General features: G+C 44.2%; 1 protein-coding gene across 1 annotated transcript; it reads right to left on the bottom strand.

Moving 5' to 3' along the window:
- Positions 1 to 8,398: 8,398 nt before the first annotated feature.
- Positions 8,399 to 19,162, bottom strand: paqr3a (progestin and adipoQ receptor family member IIIa). The gene is made up of 7 exons (XM_080765308.1): positions 18,993 to 19,162; positions 15,411 to 15,642; positions 14,671 to 14,833; positions 13,988 to 14,143; positions 10,733 to 10,930; positions 8,848 to 8,938; positions 8,399 to 8,681 (listed from the first exon to the last, which is right to left on the bottom strand). Exons 1-7 carry the CDS (start codon positions 19,051 to 19,053, stop codon positions 8,539 to 8,541), a joined length of 1,044 nt encoding a protein of 347 aa, XP_080621434.1. The 5' UTR covers positions 19,054 to 19,162; the 3' UTR covers positions 8,399 to 8,538.
- Between the last annotated feature and the right edge of the window lie 780 nt (positions 19,163 to 19,942).

The following is a 19,942-nucleotide window of genomic DNA, read 5'->3' as shown; positions in this document are numbered from 1 at the left end:
ATTGCAGCCTTGAATTCTACAATGGAGTCCTTTTTTTATTGAATATCTGGACCTGTTAATTGGGAGTTTCTTTTAAACTCATTATTGTTTTCTATATATTTTTTGCAGCATGCTTACAAGCCCCCCCCCCCCCCCCACAGTGACTCACTGGACTGGGATTCTGATCCCTACAAAACAAACTAAATGTAACTGCAACATATATTGAATGTAATGTACGGGTGGGGACGGGACGCTCACTCACGTCTGATTCGATACCGTGATCTTGACACCCAGGGTGCCGATTCCATTGATATTGCCATTGTAGAGGTGCTTCGAGTCATATTGCCATGTACAGTATGTGCTTTTGGAGAAAAATGAATTAAAAAAAGGGAAAAAAGTTCCATGCCTTCCCTGACAAATCGGATAGTTATTTTTGGTCAAAAAAAGGTTTCCTGGCTAATAACACTTGTAGACCGTAATAATGCATTATAATTGCCCTCTTATAATAACCAAAATTAAAAACAACTTCGATGTTTAAAATTTCGTTTAGAAATAGTACGTGTTTCACTCAATAGGGTGCAGACCAGCTCTGTTCACAATCGCGGCAGGTACAGTCATAGATATTTAACAAAATATATATATAGATGCCTCATTGGCCGCTGCAGTTCGTTGGAGCGACCTCATTGGCCGCTGCAGTTCGTTGGAGCGACCTCATTGGCCGCTGCAGTTCGTTGGAGCGACCTCATTGGCCGCTGCAGTTCGTTGGAGCGACCTCATTGGCCGATGCAGTTCGTTGGGGCGATGCGTGTCTGTCGACGGGAGGGCGGAATAATTATATCACTAGGGGGAGGAAGTCGTTATAGGAAGTACGCCGGAAGAGTGGATTAAGGCACGCTACTGTATGCGTCACGCGCTGCCACTCAAAAAGTGACTACTGGCCAATCACATGAGCGCATCTTTTCCGTTGGACTTATATCGGACCCGAACATGCGCTCTGTTGAGTCACGCAACACTCATACTTCCGCGGTGCTTCGCAAAGGGATCTCGGGAGTGTTTTGCCCTCCCATGAGCACACATAGTGTACGCTCCAGAGCCCTCCCATGAGCACACATTCTGTACGCTCCAGAGCCCTCCCATGAGCACACATTCTGTACGCTCCAGAGCCCTCCCATGAGCACACATAGTGTACGCTCCAGAGCCCTCCCATGAGCACACATAGTGTACGCTCCAGAGCCCTCCCATGAGCACACATTCTGTACGCTCCAGAGCCCTCCCATGAGCACACATAGTGTACGCTCCAGAGCCCTCCCATGAGCACACATTCTGTACGCTCCAGAGCCCTCCCATGAGCACACATTCTGTACGCTCCAGAGCCCTCCCATGAGCACACATTCTGTACGCTCCAGAGCCCTCCCATGAGCACACATAGTGTACGCTCCAGAGCCCTCCCATGAGCACACATAGTGTACGCTCCAGAGCCCTCCCATGAGCACACATTCTGTACGCTCCAGAGCCCTCCCATGAGCACACATAGTGTACGCTCCAGAGCCCTCCCATGAGCACACATTCTGTACGCTCCAGAGCCCTCCCATGAGCACACATTCTGTACGCTCCAGAGCCCTCCCATGAGCACACATAGTGTACGCTCCAGAGCCCTCCCATGAGCACACATTCTGTACGCTCCAGAGCCCTCCCATGAGCACACATTCTGTACGCTCCAGAGCCCTCCCATGAGCACACATTCTGTACGCTCCAGAGCCCAAAGGGGTGTCTATAGAGCGCCGCAGTCCCGCCCCCTTTCAGAAAAGCGAGTGGCCCAGGAAGTGGAAGCCCCGCATGCATTCTCCCATCGGCACTTTTAATATAATTTATTTAAAGACTGTTACGCCGCGGACAAAGCCAATTCGGATCGTGACGAATCATGACAATGAACACTATTTTGGGCCGATAAAATAATTTATAAGACGAAAAATAAAACAAATAGTGTTGTCTCCTGACTTTCTTTTCTTCTTTCTAATGATTTGATCGTCCCAAAACATTGTGTTCATTGTCATGATTCGTCACGATCCGAATTGGCTTTGTCCGCGGCGTAACCGTCTTTAAATAAATTATATTAAAAGTGCCGATGGGAGAATGCATGGGGCTTCCACTTCCTGGGCCACTCGCTTTTCTGAAAGGGGGGCGGGACTGCGGTGCTCTATACCTTTATATGTCTATGGGTACCTTTATATGTCTATGGGTACATTCACAACTACTGTAGTGGGTGTGGGGGGTGACCAGAAACATGAACCTTGGTTGGAAAAAAAACTAAAGTTGTCCTTTAAGCCGCTGATTTCTGAATAGCCTAACTATACGCTAAAGTGACACGGATGCTTCCCCGGATTTAATGGGTTAATTTGGGCTAATTACGTTTTTTGGGTTTTTTTGCCAGCGGGAATGAGTTGATGACTATCCTTTTACATCCTTGATGTACTTTTGATGAATATTTTGTTTAGATATATGAGCGTAAAATCTCTTTATTGGATTTCATGCTATAGATATACTGCTGTTTGATGCAATAAAAAAAATAACATTTATTTCATTGCTGATCTTACAGGTGGTGGGAACAAATTAAAGACTTGGTTTTACACTTTCCCTTCTCTCTCTCTCTCTCTCTCCACGGTGCTCGATTGATTTGTATTCAGAAGCGAGTTCACAGCTAGAAGGTCCTGGGTTCGATTCCCGCTCGGGACGCTGTGAGTGCTGGCGGCGTGTTTCCTCCTCCGCGTCATCAGTGCCCATACCCGAAGGCGGGGTTGGCGAAAGGGCCTTTCTGTGTGGAGTTTGCATGTTCTCCCCTCGTGTCCCCTAGGGTAGGTATACCCTCACAAAAACATGCAGTAATCCTGGTCTCTAAACTGCCTCCCCCTGGCCAGCCGGGGCGCCTGATGGAGGGGAAAGGAACTGGTTGGAATAACGTGTTCCCTCCACGCGCTACGTCCAACCAGGGAAACTCCCCCCTGTCAGGTGCAACTTGGACACTCAGGCATGAAGGAAGCATGAGTTCAAGTCCGTTGCTCTCCCCAGGTTGGCGGAGGGTGTGTAGAGCCCAGGATCACATTAGATGATTGACACAGGGGTGAAAAATGGGTTACAAAATCGTGGGATAAAAAATATATAAAAAAAAAAAAGAAGCGAGTTCATTCTAGCCCGTAACACCCAGCGTTGCAATAATACAACATATTTTAATTCATAACATTTTTATGTGTTCTTTTTTCACCTAAACGTCATCAGTCATGCTATTTGCATATAAATACCCCCCACAGAGGCTCAAATTCACACAAATTAAAAATCTCTGGACATTTTTAACCTTTGGCCCTGATAAAAGTAATTAAAAATTATGTTTTTTTTTTTATCATTAGAATGTCTTGGAACATGTTTTATGTATTATTGTGAAAGAGACATCCCCCAAATGTAAATTATTAATGTATTATTATTTTAATAATCATAAGTGTGCATGAAATTTGAAAAAAGCTTTTATTATTTTTACATAATTTATCCTCTGATAAGTCCTAGTAGTAAAAAGTAGTAGTAAGGTTGAAATCTCTTCATTTTTTTTAGTAGACATTAATCAATATCGATTTCCGATATAATTAATTGCTATCATGGCCGATAACTGATCAATGTTAAACAAATTTAATACTTTGGCCATTCTGAAAAAAAGTCTGAATTTGGAGGGAAAAAAAGCAATGCGTCTTTATTTCAAAACAGGGCGTTGGTTGAAATGTTGGCTCATATCCCAACATAAACAGCTTGAATGTATATATTATATATATATATATATATATTAACTATTGACTCTTTCGTGCAGTGCTTCCACAGAAAACACTGATATAATATAATGTGAAGCTTTCATCACAAAAGGGGCATAATTATATCGGCTAAATACGATATATTTATTTTACCGATTACCGATCAATTGGTTTAAGGCCAATACCGATGTGTTTGCCGATGAATGTCCCATCATTAGTTCATTAATTTACTCACTCTGGTAATAATTTAAAAAAAAAGAAAAATCAGACAATTTAATTCATTTAATTTCAAAATACATCGAGCTGCTACAAAACGAATCTGGTCACACAGTGATCCATCTCTCTCTCTCTCTCTCAAAGATCCGTCCATCCGCTAAAAACAATCACAAAAGTAGACCTGCGGCGTCAATTAAATAAATAAATACTGAACAGAAGCAACGAGAGAGACTACAGCGGCAGAAAGCACCGGAAGATTTGGTGTTTAACCCATTTTGACCGGACGTCGAAATTAAAAAAATAAATGCCTTCTAATCTAAATGCTGACAGTTTTCTGAAATACCCGTTTCTTTATCAGTGGTGCTCAATATTTCATGTCAAGGACGCCGAAGATTATGTGCATTTGGCCGCTGACCCCCCGTCTGAAAATATGTTGTTCCAGGAAACCGCCCAGAAGCAAAGATTTGCGTTAAAATTCCATTTGTACACTCTCAGAGTTAACAGTGATTTTACTATATAAATTGGGGTCTCAGAGATAGAATGCCATTAAATGGGGGTCCGTTATATATAGCCTCGATACCCAGGCTTACATTTAGTCTGCGGGGGTCCGTAGACTAATGCATGTCAAACTGGGGGTCCTTGAAATTAAACATGGTTGAGAATCTCTGCTAGAGCCGTAAAAACCTTCTCTTATGGGGGTTCCAGGGCATATGTTTTCAAATGGGGGTCCGTAGACTAATGCATGTCAAACTGGGGGTCCTTGAAATTAAACATGGTTGAGAATCTCTGCTAGAGCCGTAAAAATCTTCTCATGGGGGTCCCTGGCATACGTTTTCAGATGGGGGTCCGCGGGATAATTAGTGTCAATTTGGGGGGTCGTTGGACATGAAAAGGTTTGGGAACCACTGTCTAAGAGAAGCTCCCATGCAGGGTAAAACGTCCACCCGGTCTCAGGCCTGACGAAGACCCGTTTGGGTTGAAACCTTGTCCCTTAAAAACCAAAAAAGGGGTCAGACATTGTTGCACTTGGCCCTGATGGGCATAAGAAGCGAAGACACTGTACAACAAGCATGTGTGTTACTGTACATCCTAGGACAGGCCTTACCAACTCGCCCCATGCCCAGGTGAAACAAATGGTCATATTATAGCCTCCAACCCTGCTGTTGTGAAATGGCTTTTTTTTTTTTTAAACACACACTAAAATAGCTGCTCTACAAGCTCACAATGTGTCGTGTTGAGCTTGCACGATCTGCTAGATATTTCAAGAATGTAGAAGACGTTTTGAAAGAGTTTGACAACGGGATGCCAATTATCTTATCACGTGAAATTACTTTACATGAATTACAAATTAATGAATTACATTTTCCTCTCCTTTCTGGCCTCCACTTAAACCCATTTAGACCCGAGGACCCGAGTTCTACAAATGCCTTCTTTAAATCCTGAGTTCTCAAACAATGTCATGTCAAGGACCCCCAAAAATATATGTAATTGGCTGCCAACCCCCATCTGAAAATATGTTGTCCCAGGGACCCCTCAGAAGCAAAGATTTGACTCTGAAAGAAACCTTCGCTCTGAAAGAATATATATCTATTCAAAGATTTGCGCCACATTTTCACGATTTAAAAAAAATAGCAGACCTACAAGGTCATAGCGTGGCACTCGTGCCGCGCTACGAGCTTGTAGATCTGCTATTTTTCAACAGCTAAAGCATAACAATGCTTTAAAACACAAAGAGGTTCCCGCCCAGAATGGGTTAACAGTGCTAGTAACTACATTAAGAACCGTACCATATGAAAGTCACTTATTACTACAGTAGACTTTTACATCATTTTTGAGGATTTGAAAAAAATGAAAAAATGAAGAAAAAAAATCCGCAATTTCAGCAATTTCCATTTCCACAATTTCCGCAATTTCAACAATTACCATTTCCGCAATTTCCGCAATTTGACAAAAACGATGGGTTATAGCCCATGTTTTTTGAAATTTTGAAAAAAAAAGTTATCCTCGTTTCTCATCATTTTGGACCATGGGCTATAGCCCATATCATACGGCATACTATAGCGCGCCGTTTTTCATCATTTTTGAGGATTTGAAAAAAATGACAAAAACGATGGGTTATAGCCCATGTTTTTTGAAATTTTGAAATAAAAAGTTATCCTCGTTTCTCATCATTAAACCAACGTGGCCCAATCAAAGTGAACAAGGAAATCCTGGCTATTGTAGGTCATGGCAGTGGGAAGGTTTCCTATGAAGGCTTACTGCCTTTTTAAGAGAGTAGTTACATAAATAAACCCTATCGTAAGGCATCTAAAGCAGTCGTATTGTATTATTTTGTCGTCTCTGGGACTCCAAAAACTGCTCAGCGTTAATTGAACTCATACACGGTGACTTTATTTAAGTATTACATGTATAATAAAACCACGTCAACTGTGCTTGCAGCATAACAACCGATTGTTTGTTTCAAATAGAGCGCCGAGGTCCTGACGTCACCCTGGATCACAGAAGTACTTTCTCTATGGAGAATAACATGGGCTCACCTTAAAGAATAACATGGGCTCACCTTAAAGAATAACATGGGCTCACCTTAAAGAATAACATGGGCTCACCTTAAAGAATAACATGGGCTCACCTTAAATAATAATATGGGCTCACCTTAAAGAATAACATGGGCTCACCTTAAAGAATAACATGGGCTCACCTTAAAGAATAACATGGGCTCACCTTAAAGAATAACATGGGCTCACCTTAAAGAATAACATGGGCTCACCTTAAAGAATAACATGGGCTCACCTTAACCCATTCTGACCGGGCACCCGTTTTGGTGTTAGCATCATGTTATGCTTTACCTATTGAAAAATAGCAGATCTACAAGCTCATATCGCGCCACCGAGTGGCGCGATACGAGCTTGTAGGTCTGCTATTTTTGAAAAATTCGAAGAACGACTGACATTTTTAGAATCTGATCTCAGGTCAGAATGGGTTCATCAGACCAGTGTGTGTCCTAGTGGAAACCTCGTATGAATCTGATCTCAGGTCAGAATGGGTTAAAGAATAACATGGGCTCACCTTAAAGAATAACATGGGCTCACCTTAAAATCGTCTCGTATAATAATAAAGCGTTGTGGTCCAAAAATAAACAAAAGTGTCTCGGCGAAATTGTCAGGGAGGTGTCTCTCTCTCTCTGTGTCGTTTACGACCATCAGTCACTCACATTATGATACCGTCTTGTTTCTAGCGAAAATGTAACTAATTCAGCAGCAGAAACAATAGCGTTGATTCTTCATATCCATAATGAGTGAAACTGCCGTCAGGATGATTAGTTTAATGTTTCAAACACAGTTCTTACGTGAGGCGATCTAAAAAGAAAAATCCCCCCACGGGGATTACAATGCAAATAAAACAGTACATGAACCCGTGGACTTATAGCGCCCTCTACAGATATTGACGTCAGACTTCGGTGCTCTATTCAGAAGTGTGATTCTTTCTGAATATCTAAAAGTAAACAACGCTCACATCAAAGATACACCAACACTGTACAATTATCATTAGTTTGGAGGAACAGCACACAAATTTCAGTGACCGACGAAAAAAACAATAAATAAAAGCATAAACAAAACAAAAAAAACAATAAAAAATCTATTGTTTCACGACAGCGGCGGGTTCTTCATGCATTCGGTGTGTTTCCAATCGATTCCTATAATCCAATACTGTCCCATTATTTGACTTTCAGGAAAAAGAAAATATTATAATAACAAACATCGACGAAATTCCGTCACGTTATATCAGTGCAGCATATAATTAATAATGTCGGTGCCGATTAAGATTAAAATTAATTTCATTATTTCAAAAGGTGCTACATTGTTTTCGGTGAGTAGGCACTTTTAAAAAGAAAGGGGGGGGGGCAGTTGGCTTCTTCTCAAAAAAACAACTTCACCGCAACTTTGTGCTGGAGAGACTAGTGCAGAGACTAGTGTAGAGACTAGTGCAGAGACTAGTGCAGAGACTAGTTTAGAGACTAGTGCAGAGACTAGTGCAGAGACTAGTGCAGAGACTAGTGCAGTCTTCCTTTCCTACAGCGGTAGTGTGTCGTCCGCAACGTGATTTGTACTCAAAAAGGGATTGTAATAAATTGGGCATTTAAAAAAAAGAATAGTCTCACTAAAGTGTCCTTGAATCAGGATAAGTGACACGTTAAAGCCTGGCTTTATACACTTCATGGCCGTGGACCAACAAACAGCCACACACTACGTGGCCTATCTTCGGTGAGCGACACCGCCACGTTGTATAAATAAACACCAACCAGGCTTCAGCCATCAGTTCCTTGACATCAACACCAGGTGGCTCCACCTGCATCGTTGTCGTCGTTACCTCAACGTTGCACCAACTCACGGAGTTGGTTCTCCTGGTGGATCCTGGGTTAGGTTAGGGGCCAGGCAGCGCTCCCTAGTATAATATAATGCTGCCTCCGCTGTCTTTCTCAAAGACAGTGGAGGGAGAGCCCTTACGTGTGTGTGCGTGTGAGTGTGTGTGTGTGTGTGTGTGTGTGTGCTGGCTAGGCGTGCTGGGGGTACTCGGGGCAGGGGTGGCTGTGTCTGTACGTCATGATGAAGATGGAGGACTGGTGCCACCAGTAGAACATGAGCACCAGGAGGACATGCCACACCTGGTGACTGGAGCCCAGGTAGTTCAGCTGACCTGGAGAGGAGAGGAGAGGAGAGGAGAGGAGAGACCCACACGACACGTTTAGCCATAATTAACTCTTCTAGCCCATTTAGAGCTGAGATCAGATTCTACAAATGTCTTCTTCAAAACCCTGACAGTTACTTAAATCCTGGATTTGGACGGCAGGAAATGTGCTCACCTGGGAGGTAGCGCTCAGGAACCTTCGAGACGTAGAATACGAAAGCGAGTGCAGCGATGAAATACATCCCCAGGATCCGAGGAACAAATGCCTGCAAGGAAAAGAAGCCATTAACTGTTAAAACACGGATAAATATATATTTTTAATCAGAAATTAGATTTGGTGTACAGTAGAGGGGGAAATGATGGAGACATGTATTTAGCACGTGGATATCGTCTCTGTCGGGTGGGAAAAAAACCCAATTATGTTTTCAGGATAAAAATTCTAAAGTAACGGATCTACAAGCTCAAAGCGTGTCTCTTTTCACGGCGCGTTTCGTGTGTGTGGATCTGCTGTTTTCTTTATGCTTTTTGTGTGACGCTGTGGTGTGTTGATCATGTTAATTCACCAAGAGAAAAGAGAAGCCTCCAGTGAACCAGACTACCAGTACTTCACTGACCTGGACCGGTACCGAGCCTCCAGTTGAACCATACGGTCCAGACCCAGTACACGGCGCACTGGGGAACACCTACGCTGTATCATTTATTTGGGGCGTAAGATGCAGGATTTTGGCGTAAGTACCGCTCAAGGAAATGACGTGAATGCTTTACAAATCAGTTTACATTCTCTGTGAATGAAACAAGTGTCGTATAAATATTGTATCCCGGGGGGGAAATACATTTTGTCGGATGTTCCGGACCGACACTTCGTCTCTGCCTTAGGTTGTGACCAGGCTTTTCTCTCTGTCTTAGGTTGTGACCAGGCTTTTCTCTCTGCCTTAGGTTGTGACCAGGCTTTTCTCTCTGCCGTAGGTTGTGACCAGGCTTTTCTCTCTGTCTTAGGTTGTGACCAGGCTTTTCTCTCTGCCTTAGGTTGTGACCAGGCTTTTCTCTCTGTCTTAGGTTGTGACCAGGCTTTTCTCTCTGTCTTAGGTTGTGACCAGGCTTTTCTCTCTGTCTTAGGTTGTGACCAGGCTTTTCTCTCTGTCTTAGGTTGTGACCAGGCTTTTCTCTCTGTCTTAGGTTGTGACCAGGCTTTTCTCTCTGTCTTAGGTTGTGACCAGGCTTTTCTCTCTGTCTTAGGTTGTGACCAGGCTTTTCTCTCTGCCTTAGGTTGTGACCAGGCTTTTCTCTCTGCCTTAGGCTGTGACCAGGCTTTTCTCTCTGTCTTAGGTTGTGACCAGGCTTTTCTCTCTGCCTTAGGTTGTGGCCAGGCTTTTCTCTCTGCCTTAAGGTTGTGACCAGGCTTTTCTCTCTGTCTTAGGTTGTGACCAGGCTTTTCTCTCTGCCTTAGGTTGTGGCCAGGCTTTTCTCTCTGTCTTAGTTTGTGACCAGGCTTTTCTCTCTGCCTTAGGTTGTGGCCAGGCTTTTCTCTCTGCCTTAGGCTGTGACCAGGCTTTTCTCTCTGCCTTAGGTTGTGACCAGGCTTTTCTCTCTGCCTTAGGTTGTGACCAGGCTTTTCTCTCTGCCTTAGGTTGTGACCAGGCTTTTCTCTCTGCCTTAGGTTGTGACCAGGCTTTTCTCTCTGCCTTAGGTTGTGACCAGGCTTTTCTCTCTGTCTTAGGTTGTGAACAGGCTTTTCTCTCTGCCTTAGGATGTGACCAGGCTTTTCTCTCTGCCTTAGGATGTGACCAGGCTTTTCTCTCTGCCTTAGGTTGTGACCAGGCTTTTCTCTCTGCCGTAGGTTGTGACCAGGCTTTTCTCTCTGCCGTAGGTTGTGACCAGGCCTTTCTCTCTGCCGTAGGTTGTGACCAGGCTTTTCTCTCTGCCGTAGGTTGTGACCAGGCTTTTCTCTCTGCCGTAGGTTGTGACCAGGCTTTTCTCTCTGCCGTAGGTTGTGACCAGGCCTTTCTCTCTGCCGTAGGTTGTGACCAGGCCGTAGCAGCCAGGCTACCCAACTCACTGACCTGGACCAGCTCGTGGGAGAAGCCTCCGGTGAACCATATCCAGTGCACGGTGGGGACCAGGCCGTAGCACGCCACGGAGCAGAAGATGAGCGAGCGCATCTGCTTCCACTGCTTGCTGAGGTAGTGGGGATGGATCTGGGCGAAGAACACGGCCAGGATCATGGCCAGCACGGTCACCAGGTACACCTGACGCCAGTACTGCAGACACACAAACACAAGCAGTCAGAGACATATACTACAGTCATATACAGGTATCACTAACGCAAAAAAAACATGGAATACGGATGTGTACATTACAGGAAACTCCCGTTAAACTTTCCAACAAACTCCGGTAAACTCCCAAATTGTACCATCACACCTGTATATTACTGTATATGCCCGTTGAGGTTTACGGGCAAATCTAGTGTCCATAATTGCCTGTTAACTCCTCTTTTCATAGGTCATTATTTGACTTTTGTTGACGACAAACGATCGGTGCCAATTCTGCCCCAGTTATTATTATTATTTTTTTTACACCTTCATTTCTTTTTTTAAAGCAGCTGATCTTACTATCTATCTATTTTTAAAAATAGATTGCAATGTAATGTCCAACAAATTAGAAATACAATGTTCTCCAGGTACAAAGAAAACTGGTGTAGGGACCTATGGTACAAACCTAAGTTGCGAACCTTCAACCTACTGCCTTATAAAGGACATATACACTGTAGAACCTTATGTGAAGTATAATTTAAACAAAAGGCAAAGATCTCTTTGTGCTCAAATAAGGTCAGGAACATTACCATTAGCACTGGAGCCTGGCAGGTTTAATGCCACCCCTGAAGATGAGAGATATTGTCTGTTCTGTGATCTAGATGAAATTGAAAACGAAGTTCACTTTTTGTTTTACTGCTCTAAATACGATGACTTAATTAAGGGATTTTTTTGGTTAATAAGATAAGGTCTTCTATATGTGGGGATTTCCTAGATTTAAATGACAGAGTACTCTGTATACATCCGAGGTGTAATATAATGAATTGTGTAATGTTAAACATGCTGTAAAATGCATAAATTATGTATTGTAAAACATGCTGTAATTACAAATGTGAAATGGTGTCTTATAAACCCATGAGGGTTGGGCACAAGGTGTGCATGACAAGAAAATAAATAAACAATCAATCAATCACTAGCTCACAAGCTGAGCTTGTAAAACCTGGTACTACTGCACCATAAATGAAAATCAAAAAGCACCATGTTTCCTTTACCACAAAAAGCCCAAAAAGCTCTTTTGACAAAAAAAAAAAAAAAAACGCTTGAGTTTGGCTAAATATAAATTCCATTTGCTTTGGGTGGGGGGGGGGGGGGGGGGTCTGGGAGAGGGAGGGGGAGGGGGGAGAGACTCTTGGCTTGCAGAACAGCGGAGCCCGAGTGTTGGCAGGGAGAGGAGGCTTTCACCAGAGATTGGTTCCTCCACTTGTGAATGTCATATGGTGGTGGGGGTGGGAGGGGGACCGCTCAGTCGATGATGTGGCCATCTGGTTTGAGACTGGAGCAGATTTATCCCGTGTTTCCGAGGCCATAAGAACCCGGCGCTACCAATATGCGAGGGGGGGGGGGGGGGAGACATAATGGGTGGGCGTCTTGGAAGGAGAACATGAAGCTAGACCTCGTGGACTTTCACAAGTACTAGAGCGTGTCACACTGTTGCTTCTACACTGTGAACAATGAGCCCGTCAAGAGGAAGAGAAGAGGAGAAAATATCTTGGGCTCTATTTCAGTTTTATTCAATTACTGCTCTTCAAAGAGCCACTGATGTCAAACTGCACGCAAACACTCTCTCGGGGGGCCAATGGGCAGGCGTTGAAGCCTGATTTATATTAACCCATTCTGACCTGAGATCAGATTCATACGAGGTTTCCACTGGACACACACACTGGCCTGATTAACCCATTCTGACCTGAGATCAGATTCTAAAAATGTCAGTCGTTCTTCGATTTTTCAAAAATAGCAGACCTACACAAGCTAGTAGCGCGCCACGCTCGTAGCGCGCTATGAGCTTGTAGATATGCTATTTTTCAATGGCTAAAGCATAACATGATGCTAACACCAAAATGGGTTCCCGTTCAGAATGGGTTAAACGTCTCAGCAAGCGGGTGATGAGAGAGATGTTTTCCGATAATGTTGCAAAGAATCTAATTCGCTGTGTGTTGCTTCTCCTATTTTTGGTCCAGACTTCATTGGCTATTCAGAACTCAGCATGAAGCTATAGTTCACGTTCTACACCAGAGTCCAGTCATTTCGGACGCACGCATAACTTAGATTATTAGCCCATTCTGGGAACGGGAACCCCTTTTGATGTTTATACTTTAGCTATTGAAAAATAGCAGATCTACAAGCTCGTACATAGCGTGGCACTCGCTTGTAGATCTGCTATTTTTGGGTTAGCTCACTGCATATAGGTAGCGTTGCAAGTGGCCCACTGGAGAGGCATTGCTAGCCATCTGCTGACAGAGAGCCCTCTGTTCTGACGCGTTCTGACACTGCCAACGTACGCTCCCCCACATCCACTGGAAGCCGCTGAAAATGCCCACCGTCTTTTTTTCCCCTCCCTCCTTTCTTTTTCCCTCAATTTGCCAACTCGCTGCGACTTGGACGGTCTCACAGTCCCATCTGAAGCCCGTCCCCGTTCCACCACCCACTCATTCTTTCTCGTGCCCAAAATTACATGAAGTACAGCATCAGGTCTAACTTGGGAGACATCATCATCAAATAAAGAGTGATTTACTGTACCTCGTGGTGGTACGGAACTTAGAAATGTAACTACAGTTAGTCTCCAACTGTAGTTAAGAGACAAACATATTCTTGCCCTCTATCTACGCCAAATCTCAGCCAGTCTACAAGATCACAATGTGCTGCTTTGCGACACATGTGTGCTTTGGGCTATTTTTTGGGGCGGATGTTCACCCTCAGAAAAACGACGCTAGAATTCTGAGTTCCCCCCCAGGACTTACGTTGTCGCAGTAGAAGGTGTAGAAGACCCCCCAGGGACCCCCCAGGACTTACGTTGTCGCAGTAGAAGGTGTAGAAGACCCCCCAGGGACCCCCCAGGACTTACGTTGTCGCAGTAGAAGGTGTAGAAGACCCCCCAGGACTTACGTTGTCGCAGTAGAAGGTGTAGAAGACCCCCCAGGACTTACGTTGTCGCAGTAGAAGGTGTAGAAGACCCCCCAGGACTTACGTTGTCGCAGTAGAAGGTGTAGAAGACCCCCCAGGACTTACGTTGTCGCAGTAGAAGGTGTAGAAGACCCCGGGGACGTAGCAGCCCAGGATGCCGATGGAGATGCCAGCGTAGTCCAGCGCCATCCAGCGGCGGCTGGTCTTCTCCGAGCGGTGGCAGCAGAACACGTGGTGGCCGACAGAGCACAGCATGCACAGCTGGAGAGACGCACATGCACACTTTATTTTATTCTTTTAAACCCATTAAGATCTGAGACCAGATTCTGCCAGAAAAACCCCATGTTTCTATGTCTTGCGTGCGTGATTTGTTGAATAATGTGCATACATGCACAGTAGATCCGATTAGATTTTCTATTTTCTATTACAACTTGTCCACAACAATGGAACGTGAAGGCCAGTCCACACTAGTGCTGCCGTAATTGTCCAAAAATTGGATTCGGATATTAGTTTTAAAAACCCACGTGGATTCGAGCAATTCGAGCCATTCAGATTTCGGATTTCAATTCGAGCCATTCGGATTTATTAATAATGATATTTACACCAATACAACCTGAGACATAACATTTAAGATCGCATTGCTGGCGCAACTCTCTCTCTCCGCGCATTGGTGCTGCTGGAAATCGAGTTGGAACAAAACGCATGCATTCTCCCTTCTCCAGTAAAACTTCACAGACATTTTTCTTAAATGAGGTTTATAAATGGGCCCCAGCACGCAGCGGTCGTACCTGGAAGCAGAAGACTCCTATGGAGTAGATGACGTAGTCCTCCTTGGAGACGCCGGCGGCCGGCAGCACGGAGGCCATGTTGTACACGGCCAGGCAGAAGAACCACATGAAGCCCAGCAGGTGGCTCCAGATGTTCCCCGACTCGTTGGACAGGATGAAGACGCTGCAGGAGGACCAAGAAGAAGAAGACATCAACGCACATCAGCCATCGAGACAAAAAAAGGACATCCAAAAAGACCCGTAGGAGGAGGTGCAAGTCTAGTTAGCAGGCATAGACATCAAAAAAGAGAAAAAGCCTTTCCAAGGAAGGGACTGCACACTCCAGGGAACAGAGACGGACAACTTACTGCACCAAACGTATTTATTAGCACGACGCGTTTCGCCGTGAGCTTCGTCAGGTGCTATATGCACATGAGCCATCATCACCGTGTTCAATAGACTAGAGCAATGTTTACCTCTCAGAAAGAAAGGCTCGTATCTCGTAATCCCAGGGAGCTCTCCGTGGTTTTGGCCAGATGCCCAAGAAGCAAAGATTTGAGTTAAAAATGCTCGCTCCGAAAGAATATATTCAAAGATTTGTTCCACATTTTCACGATTTTTCTAAAATTGCAGACCTACAACAAGCTCGTAGCGCGGCACTCGGTGCTTGTAGATCTGCTTAAGTATATAACACAATGCTTAAAAACAACCAAAAGGGGTTCCCCTTCCCTTCCCGCCCAGAATGGGTTAAAGTCCTTTACCTCTTGAGGCAGAGTCTGGAGGGAAGGTAGGCCCGGTATCCATCGGTGATGTAGGGGTTCTCCCTCAGGAACACGGGGATCTGTTCATAGGTGTAGAGCCGGATCCCCCGGGGCACCAGAACGGGCCAGTACTGATAACTGCCCAGCTCGATGTAGTGGGACGTCTGGGCACTCTTCAGCAGCTTCTGAGGCATGGCTGGGGCATGGGAGCTCTCCTTGCTCTGAGCCGAAGCTGGGAAAGAATGAGAGAAAAATAACTCATTTTGTGTTTGCATTTTGTGAAGAAGAGCTTAACCCATTTTATAGGCGGGAACCCGTTTTGGTGTTATGTTTTGCTTTAGCTATTTAAAAAATAGCAGATCTACAAGCTCGTAGCGCGCCACCGAGTGGCGCGCTACGAGCTTGTAGGTCTGCTATTTTTTGAAAAATCGAAGAATGACTGACATAGAAACATAGCTTTTTCAGAAAACTGTCATTTTCAAACAGACATTTTTAGAATCTGATCTCAGGTCAGAATGGGTTAAAAAAATATATATATATATATATATATATTTATATATGTAATGCCATATAAATGACATTACATGGGGGTCAGTAGCCTATGCATGTCAAACTGGGCATCCTTTCTCAAATGGGGTCTTGCCCTGAAAATGAATTTTCAGGGCAAGACCTCGACCTCACGCGTGTGGACTCGGCCACCAGCCTGGTACCCTATAGTCAAGATATGGCCCTTGATTGAGGAAAATTAATTGGGGAACCCTGGCTTAAATAGACCTGAGGATGATTCTACAAAAAATGTCTTCTAAATACTGTCTGAAAGTGTCAGTGGTGCTCAACAAGGAAGGAACCCCCAGAATTATCTGCATTTGGCTGCGGAGTGTGGACCCCCCCCCATCTGAAAAGATGTTGTTCCAGGGGACCTCCCAGAAGCTACAAATCTTATATCTTATATGACGTGAAAGAAATGCTTGAGAGACTCACCGGCTTAAATAACCCCCCCCCCCCCCAAGCCAGTATCACTTTAGTATCCACCATGTAGTGTACATACTGGTGTGTTTCGTCTCCTAGCCCCCTTAGATAGCAGCCACTGTCTGTCTGTCACTATCAGTGACTCATGATACCATCAGTAGATTCTAGTCCCCGGTAACACTGGAGGCCGGGGGTTATTGCACTGAACTGAAGCCAGTGTTGTTTTTGGCAGCAAATTCTGATTTTAGTTTCAGTCATTATAGTCTCTTGAATAGTTTAGTCACCTGGAATGTTTTAAGTGTCAGTCGACGAAATCAACACTGTCTGATTACTACTGATAACGTCCCTGTGTTGTTATCAGGGTCGATGACTCGGAACCACACTGTGATTGTGTGTACTTGCTTGATTCTGCATGACATGACATGACGTGCTTTTATTTTCTCTTTTCTGCATAGTTGCAGCCAGGTCAAAGCACGATACTGTAACGCAGTGGTTTTCAAGTACCCTTTTCATATCAAGGCCCATTATTCATTGGGTATTTGAGCCACGGAACCACCATTTGATGAGTTTATATAGCCTCTCAGATCCAAAACTAACGAATATTGTTTTTTTAAGGGTCCATTTGGCTTCATTTTACACCCAAGAGTTAAACATCTATAAGGGGCCCCATTTGGATGATTTGGTTATAGCAACTCTCCCATCATTTAGCTGGGGACCACCCGGAAACCCCCTCAAGGCCCACTGGTGGTCCCCGGACCCCTGGTTGAAACGAAAACCACTGCTGTAATGTGTGACTGTGTGAATCTCGTTTTTCTGCACAGCGAGCGCAGGATACTGTAATGAATACTGTAAGAGTGTAAGCACCGATGCTGGCCTAATATGGATATGGTACCCTAACCCCCATAATGCTTCAAAGCCTGATCCAACCCCACTACAACCTATCTTGCTCACTCAGATCAGCCAACACAAACTGGAAACTGTACGAATCTTCCCTAAAACATCTGGGATATAAATGCTCCATGTGTGTGACACTTTCTTCTCCTCCCTTATGGTTCCCAAACTGCGGGACAAAGTCCTTAGACCCCCCCCCCCCCCCCCCCCCATTGCAGTTATAACGGCAGACTCCCAATTTCCAGCCGTAATCTGAGGACTCACCTCTTCAGACTCCACCTTAGAGCCTCAACAGTCAGCCATGATGCAGTCTTATGCAAAGATTACAATGTAATTTAGATAGCATGTTATTTAAGAAGGCCTACAGTCATTAAGACGTCAGATGTGAATCCCTTCAAAACTGCTCTCAAAGGGCACCTACGAACTACAAACTACAAATCTGAATCCTCCACCCACCGCCTTTCCCCCTCACTGTATTTATGTGTATATTCGTACGTCTCTAAATGTTTTGATGAATTGAAAATGGTGGGCCCTCTTGTAAACAAGTGTAATGCTTTATCTATGGTGTCGTCCACTCACAGTTAACTGTCTTGTATTGAGTTGTATTTGAAATGTACTGTAATTCAGCAAACTGTTAATACATTTTAAGAAAAAAAAAAAAAAAAAAAAAAAAAAAAACAGATGCTAGGTTAATTTGTTGACCTGGCATCCTTGGTTGTATAGTTTCAATGTACAGATTATTTCCGTGTTGATATATAATATATATATACCTTGTGTAGGTATACTCTTAAATGTATGCGATTGGTTGCGACACCACCTGCCGCTTCCCTGGTCAATTTGTGATGACGTTTGTGGTGATCAGAGGAAGTTTTGATAAATTCAGTCCAGCTGGGACTCATCCCCCCCCCCCCCCCGGGCCCGTCAGCCCGGAGAGAATCCCGTCCGTGTGCGGTTCGTTGGTCAAAGAAGTGGATATTTATGTCTAAAACAAAATACACGTTTTGTGCCAGAACTTTCAAATGGAGATGAAACTAATAACTATAGACAATATCTGAACTCCAAGTCTTCATGAATTGGGTGAGTAGTAGTAGTAGAGTACCCACTACGCCGTTTCATGATGCAATACAATATACATGTCATTCCCGCAGCACTGCACGACTGAATGTATTTCATGCCCGCGGACCACCATTAGAAAACATATGCCAGGGAATCAATCAGGGACCCCCATAAGAGAAGGTTTTTACGGCTCTAGCAGAGATTCTCGACCCGTTTAATTTCAAGGACCCCCCCGGTTTGACATGCATATTAGTCTACAGACCCCCCATTTAATGGCATTTCTATGTCTGGGACCCCCCAGTTTATATTGTAAAATCAACGTTAATTTAACTCTGAGAGTACGTGTTACAAATGGACCCTTTTGGGTCCGTTTGGTTCCATTTGTAACACTGACTCAGAGTTACTTACAAGACCCATAAGGGTCCATTTGGTTCCTAATGATCATCTATCGGGGGACCCCCTGGAACTCTCTCAATGATCCCTGGGGGTCCACGGACCCCCACTGCTCTACAAGCTCGTAGATCTGCTGTTTCCGAAAAACAGAACCCTGTAATACTATATTGTGTCAGTTAGCCTGAGGCTAACGTTAGCCACGTCGCTGCTATGCTTTCAGTACAAAACGGTGACAACATCAAGACAACGTTCCGCGGACCACCACTCACTCACCTTTCAGTTTGGTGTAGGTACACTTGGAGCCATTGGGGGTCTTGCTGTAGGGACTGTACATTTATTTATATAGAAGAGCTTCGACGAAACGTACGTTTTTTTTAATTCAAACAACAACAACACAAACAAACAATATATATTCCTCCTCGTCGAGTTTCATCTTCCTTAGTTCCAAATCATCACACAGACAGACGTGACGTCATCAGTAGGCCAGGCCAGGAGGACCCCTCGCCCCACCCACTGAATCATAGCACGCCTGAATATTTGCCTGATTTTTCTTTTTAATACAAATACAAAAAATAAAAAAGAAGAGTACTGGCCAGTACTCTTCTTTTTTATTTTTTTATTTGTATTAAAAAGAAAAATCAGGCAAATATTACTGGCATTCTCCAAATTTCGTAAAATAAAAATGAATACATAAAGTTGCCCACATTAACCATGGAACTTTCCTGTAACTGATTGATTGACTGATTGATTAAATGTCTTTTTTTAACAGACAGTTAGGTAGGGGGGGGGGGGGCGGGGTCACACTCTTGTGAAGTGAGGGGTGATCTTATCATCATCTTCATCATCATCATACATCATCATACTTCACATAATGCCACTCTGTGGCTTGTTTCCATTGGGGTCCTTTTGTAGCCTACTCAATTCATCAAACAATTAAGGATAGACTGCAATAGCCTTAGGGGCAGCGGTAGCCGAACGGTTTGCGGAGCGGTCTTGATATCGGAAGGTCGCTATAGTTCGTATCCCCGGAACGGCACGTTAGAATTACCACCGCTGAAGTGCCCTTTATGGACAAGGCATTGAACCACTACCATGAAATGTTCTATGAGCAGGGCCTGGCAAGTGACAAGTTCTTGAGCTTAGTCCAGTTACCCTGGGTAAACATAGTACCTTTAGTCCAGTTACCCTGGGTAAACATAGTACCTTTCCTTTCCTTTGCCTAC

This window comes from Protomyctophum bolini, assembly GCF_963924005.1.
Source record: "Protomyctophum bolini genome assembly, chromosome: 6".
Taxonomy (NCBI): domain Eukaryota; kingdom Metazoa; phylum Chordata; class Actinopteri; order Myctophiformes; family Myctophidae; genus Protomyctophum; species Protomyctophum bolini.
This window is presented reverse-complemented; position numbering and strand designations above follow the sequence as displayed.

Excerpts from the sequence above, each read along its gene's own strand:
- paqr3a (XM_080765308.1), bottom strand. The coding sequence starts at position 19,053 with ATGTACAGTCCCTACAGCAAGACCCCCAATGGCTCCAAGTGTACCTAC. Across the intron at positions 14,834-15,410 it reads TCCAGACTCTGCCTCAAGAG|CGTCTTCATCCTGTCCAACG; the intron begins GTAAAGGACTTT and ends GTCCTCCTGCAG. Across the intron at positions 8,939-10,732 it reads TCTCCCACGAGCTGGTCCAG|GCATTTGTTCCTCGGATCCT; the intron begins GTCAGTGAGTTG and ends TTTTCCTTGCAG.